The sequence below is a fragment of the Montipora foliosa genome, chromosome 1 (assembly GCF_036669935.1).
Source record: "Montipora foliosa isolate CH-2021 chromosome 1, ASM3666993v2, whole genome shotgun sequence".
Classification (NCBI taxonomy): domain Eukaryota; kingdom Metazoa; phylum Cnidaria; class Anthozoa; order Scleractinia; family Acroporidae; genus Montipora; species Montipora foliosa.
The window spans coordinates 15932685-15938126 of record NC_090869.1 but is presented as its reverse complement, the minus strand read 5'-3'; the positions used below and the strand labels follow the sequence as shown (position 1 = coordinate 15938126).

The window sequence follows — 5442 nt, the reverse complement described above, 5'->3', positions numbered from 1 at the left end:
GGTGAAACAATACTGGAGCGAATACTTCACGTGACTTTTGATTGTCCACAGCATGTATGGATACAACACTTAAGTCAAAGTCATACTCATATTCACTGCTGTCCTCGTCAGGGTCGACGCCTACAGCAAGTTGGTGTTTGGACTTCCTACCTTTGTCTATCCCTTTCTTTTGGAGGCAGGCTCCTTCAAAGTGTCCTTGTTTGCCACAGAATGTGCATGTTGCATCTTTGGCTGGGCACTTGTCACGGGAATGGGCATCTCCGTTACACCAGATACAGGCCGGGATTTCTTTCCTCCTGACCTCTTGCACTCTGATTTTGACTTAGGCCTGTATGGAAATTTCTTAGACCCATTTCTTTGTGATTTCTTAGTAGGGTCTTGTGCATATGACGCATCAACTTGAGTATCACTGGATTCTTCAAACTTCTTCATGGTGGCTTCTATAGCTTCATATTTTCGCATAAGTTCCAAACAATCTTTAACAGACACTTCCTTTCCTTTCGCCATTAGTTTTCGTTTGCAATCCTCACTTATGCAAACATGTATAAGCTTGCCTACAATAAGGAAGTTTGTATTCTCCTGAAATTCAGCTTGCCGATACAAATCCAGGAGTCGAGAGTAGTAACTGGTCGTGTTTTCATCAATTTTCTGTCGGACGGTGTAGAATTCTTCTCGCTTTTCTCTAAAGAGGGTAAAGTGTGAGGCATTTTCCTAGTTGATCAAGGAGCTCTCTTGGTGTAGTGATCCTTAGCTCGGGATCTTCCTTGAGGCTTGCCTCGATGAGAGATTCAGCATGAGCACTAGCCCAGATGAATATATGATTTATTTTTACTCGATCTGATCTTGATGCTAGAGGAACGCCTATTATTCTTTCAACTTCCTTCCTCCACAACTTAAACTGTGAAGACGCGGTGTTGGAGGTCCAATCGACCTTTGTTTGGGGCATATAGTGGTTTTCAGCGATTTTGAAAGATCGCTGAGCTGACAACTTTGATACTATACGGAAAAGTCACTTGGCATATTTGTCAACGACCACTTGCCTGGAGTATATTGTATGAGGTGCCTTTTGTCCTTTCCGGAGGAGTCGTGCAGAGAGTTCCCTCGAACGTTGAAGACAGACTGAAGATTGCCCGATCGAGGACAAAATCAAAATGATGCTGATGGCCCTTCCATTGCTTTGTAAATGCTTTGAAGTATCTCAGAAGTGTGATTCGGACGTCGGCTAATAATACAACGATGACCGCGCATGAAGGTAGATGAAAGTAGATGAGTGTGGATGAAGGAAGACGAAGGTAGGTCGATGAAGGTAAATGAAGGTAGAGGAAGGTAGATAAACGTGAATGAAGGTAGATGGAGGTGAATGAAGGTGAATCAAAGTAGATGAAGGTAAATTAAGGCCAATGGAGGAAAATGAAGGTAAATGAACATCAGTGAAGGTATATTAAGGTAAACTGATGAATATGAATGAAGGTAAATGAATGCAAATGAACGTGAATGAATGTAGATGAAGGTATATGACGTGAATGAAGGGATATGACGTAAATGACGTGAATGAAGGTAAATGACGCTAGTAAATGAACGTGATTAAAGGTAGATGAAGGTAATTGAACGTGAATGAAGGTAGTTGGAAGAATGAAGGTATATCAAGGTAAATGAACATGATTGAAGGTAGATGAAAAGTAAATGAACGTGAATGAATGTAGATGAAGGTATATTAAGGTAAATGAACATAATCAGTGAAGGTAGATGAAAGTAGATGAATGTAGCTGACGGTAAATGAACGTAACTGAAAGAAAATTACGATAAATGAACGTGATTGAAAGTAGATTCAATTTCCCTCATTTACCGTCAGTTACCTTCAATCACGTTTATTATCGCACATATACCTACATATACCTTCATCATTAGCCCTCATACACCTTCATATACCTTAAATCACCTTCAATAACACTCATATACCTTCATCTACCTTCAATCATATTAATTAACCCCCATATAACTTCATGTACCTTCAATCACAATCATTAGCCCTCATATACCTTCATCTACCTTAAATCACATTCATTTATCCACATATACCGTCATTTACTTTCAATCACGTTCATTATCCCTCATATACCTTCATCTACCTACAATCACATTCATTAACCCCCATATACCTTCATCTACCCTCAATCACCTTCATTTTCCCTCACTTCTCGTCATTTACATTTAATCACGTTCATTAACCCCCATATACCTTCATGTACTTTCAATCACCTTCACGTACCCTCATTTACCGTCATTTTCCTTCAAACACGTTCATTATCCCTCATATACCTTCATCTACCTTAAAGCACCCTCATTAACTCTCATATACCTTCATATACCTTCAATCACCTTCATTTACCCTGATTTACCGTTATTTACCTTCAGTCACGTTCATTATCCCTCATATACCTTCATATACCTTAACTCACCTTCATTAACCCTCATATACCTTCATCTACCTTCAACCACCTTCATTTACCCCCATATAACTTCATTTACCTTCAATCATATTCATTATCCCCCATATACCTTCATCTACCTTCAATCATATTCATTAGCCCTGATATACCTTCAATGACCTTCATTTACCCACATTTACCGTCATCTACCTTATATCACATTCATTTACCCACAAATACCGTCATTTACCTTCAATCACGTTCATTATCCCTCATCTACCTTCAATCATATTCATTAACCCCTATATACTTTCATCTACCTTCAATCATCTTCATTTTCCCTCATTAATCTTCAATCACGTTCATTAGCCCTGATATAAACTCATCTACCTTCAATCATATTCATTAACCCCTTATACCTCCATGTACCTTCAATCACGTTCATTAGCCCTCATATACCTTCATCTACCTTCAATCACCTTCACGCTCTACCTTAAATTACCTTCATTAACCCTCATATACATTCATTCACGTTCTCTTGCCCTAATATACCTTCATCTGCCTTAGCGTTCATTTACCTCTACTAGCAGTCAGTTACCTTCATTTTTCTTCATTCACGTTAATTTACCGTCAGCTACCTTCATCTACTTTCATTTTCGTTCATTTACCTTAATATACCTTCATCGACCTACATTAACGTTCATTTACCTTGATATACCATCATCTACCGTGTTTCGCGTTCATTTACCTTCAGCTACTTTGAGCTACCTTCATTTGCGTTCATACCCTTTCATTTACCTTCCTTTGCGTTCATTTACCTTCATTTACCTTCCATTGCGTTCATTTACCTTCACCTACCTTGATTTGCGTTCATTTACCTTCATCTACCTTCATTAACGTCCATTTGCCTTAATATATATGTTTAAGAGTGTCTAAAAGGTTTTTTGTCCACCAAAGTCTAAGCTGGTATCTTTTAGGGTACAGCATGCACCGTCCACATCATCACAAGTACGTCCACAAGTTACTAGTTACGCAAAACATGGAAGATGAGGGAAGAAGACTGGACTCCATCTTAACAACAAGCGGAAGAGTGAGCAGAAGTTTTTTATGTACTTATAGACTGAACTATGAATGCAAATCACTTGTTCATATCGTATGAGTATACGTCTCACCAGAAAACGCAATCACCGGCTAGAAAGAAACCTGTCATCAAAGGTGACAATGTAAACGAGCTAGCCAAAGAGTTGAAAGCCAAAAGCGAAGTCGATGTACAAAAGAACAAATGAGATCACAAGTACATGTAAACAAAGTGAATCTTACCCTTGTGTCTTATCAGGCTCCTTAGAAGTAAGAGGAAAAGGGAAAGAAAACGGCAGAGATAACAAAGCGGTCAAAAACCGCAAAAGAAAAGAGCGGAGAAAAACCAAAGACAAAAAATGCTTTTGTAATGCCATTGAGTCACGCAAACAGTATATCAAAAATCTGTCGAATGAACAAGTGACAGATGAGCAAATTACTCTGCTATCGCGTGGCATAAAGTTCGTCCCTACACCCGTGACAAAAGAAAATGTTATCAGGCGCCAACTTCTCGCAGATTTCAATCAATTTGCGAGACGAATGCCACTACAATATATTTTTCACGGAGAAGAAAGCGAACCTCATCTTTTCCACGTTAAGTCGGACTGGAAACCACCAGTCCAGCCATCAGTAGCTCTGGAAACCTTCCTAGAGGAGGTCAAATTCGAGCTCGCAAGTACTGAATTGGTAAAGCCAAAAGATAATATATCTACGGGAGAGCGCGAAGCTCTCAAAGAACTATCGCGTAACAAAAGCATTATTCTCAAGAAATCAGGTAAGGGCAGCACAACCGTACAGTGATGAGCAGACAAGACAAACTTAACGAGGGTCAAGTTCTACTTGATGATTTAAGTAACTACAGACCTCTACACAAACCAATGGTTGAAACTACAGCCAAGAAAGTTCAACAACTAAATAAATCACTACTCTCAGAAGGCCACATTGACAAAATGACGGCTAAATGGCTCTCCCTTACGCCTGATCCTCCGCGTCGGAATACCAGTGTTTTACACACTTACAAAAATTCACAAACCGACACTTATTGGTCGACCTATTATCTCAGGGTGTTCAGGCCCTACAGAAAGGATCTCAGCATTTGTTGACCACCTTATTCAGCCAATAGCACAACAACAAACTTCGTATCTCAAAGATACAACAGACTTTATTAACTTCATCGAAAGGATTAAATTGCCTAACAGTGCCATACGTGTTTCAATGGACGTCACAAGCCTACACACAAACACAACGAGAGGGTATTACTACTGTATGTCATGCATACGGCGCGAAGAATTTCACCAAGGAAACCCTCCAGTCCCTACCAGGTTTTTAAGCGAAATGCTAAGTCTGATCCTAGAAGAAAACTCGTTTCAATTTAACGGGAAAGATTATCTTCAAACCCATGGAACAGCCATGGGCACGAAAATGGCCGTAGCCTTTGCTAACATCTTCATGGCCAAAATAGAAAAAGAAATACTCAGACAGAGCAGCATCAAGCCAATCTTTTGGAAAAAAATTATCGATGACGTCATATCAGTATGGGACACGAGCAAAAACAAAATAGAAGAATTCCTTCTAAAGGCAAACAAGTTCCATCCTACAATCAACTTTACGGCTGAAATCTCAGAGGACACGAAAGTATACAAAGGTGTCAGATTCAACAAGGATTCTATCCTTAACGTGCGAACACATTTCAAGCCCACAGAGACCTTCCAATACACGAATTTCTATTCGTGCCACCCACCAGGCGTCACAAAAGGTTTTATCAAAGGAGAAGCGTTAAGGCTTCTAAGAACAAATTCCTCAGAAATTACTTTTGAGGAGAACATGAGGAATTTTTCAGCACGCCTCAAGAACAGAGATTACCCAGCTACAACTGTAGAAAAACACCTCTCAGAGGTCAATTTCTCTGACAGAAAGAAAGCACTAGAACAGAGAA

General features: G+C 39.6%; 1 protein-coding gene across 1 annotated transcript in view; it reads left to right on the top strand.

The window, feature by feature from the left end:
* Positions 1 to 1276: 1276 nt before the first annotated feature.
* LOC138010277 (uncharacterized) overlaps positions 1277 to 5442 on the top strand; it is a 4360-nt gene continuing 194 nt past the window's right edge. Inside the window, exons 1-3 of the mRNA XM_068857212.1 lie at positions 1277 to 1292; positions 3766 to 4281; positions 4570 to 5442. The exon at positions 4570 to 5442 is cut by the window's right edge and continues 194 nt beyond it. Of these exons, the coding sequence (XP_068713313.1) occupies positions 1277 to 1292; positions 3766 to 4281; positions 4570 to 5442 (1405 nt within the window). The remainder of the gene's footprint in view (positions 1293 to 3765; positions 4282 to 4569) is intronic.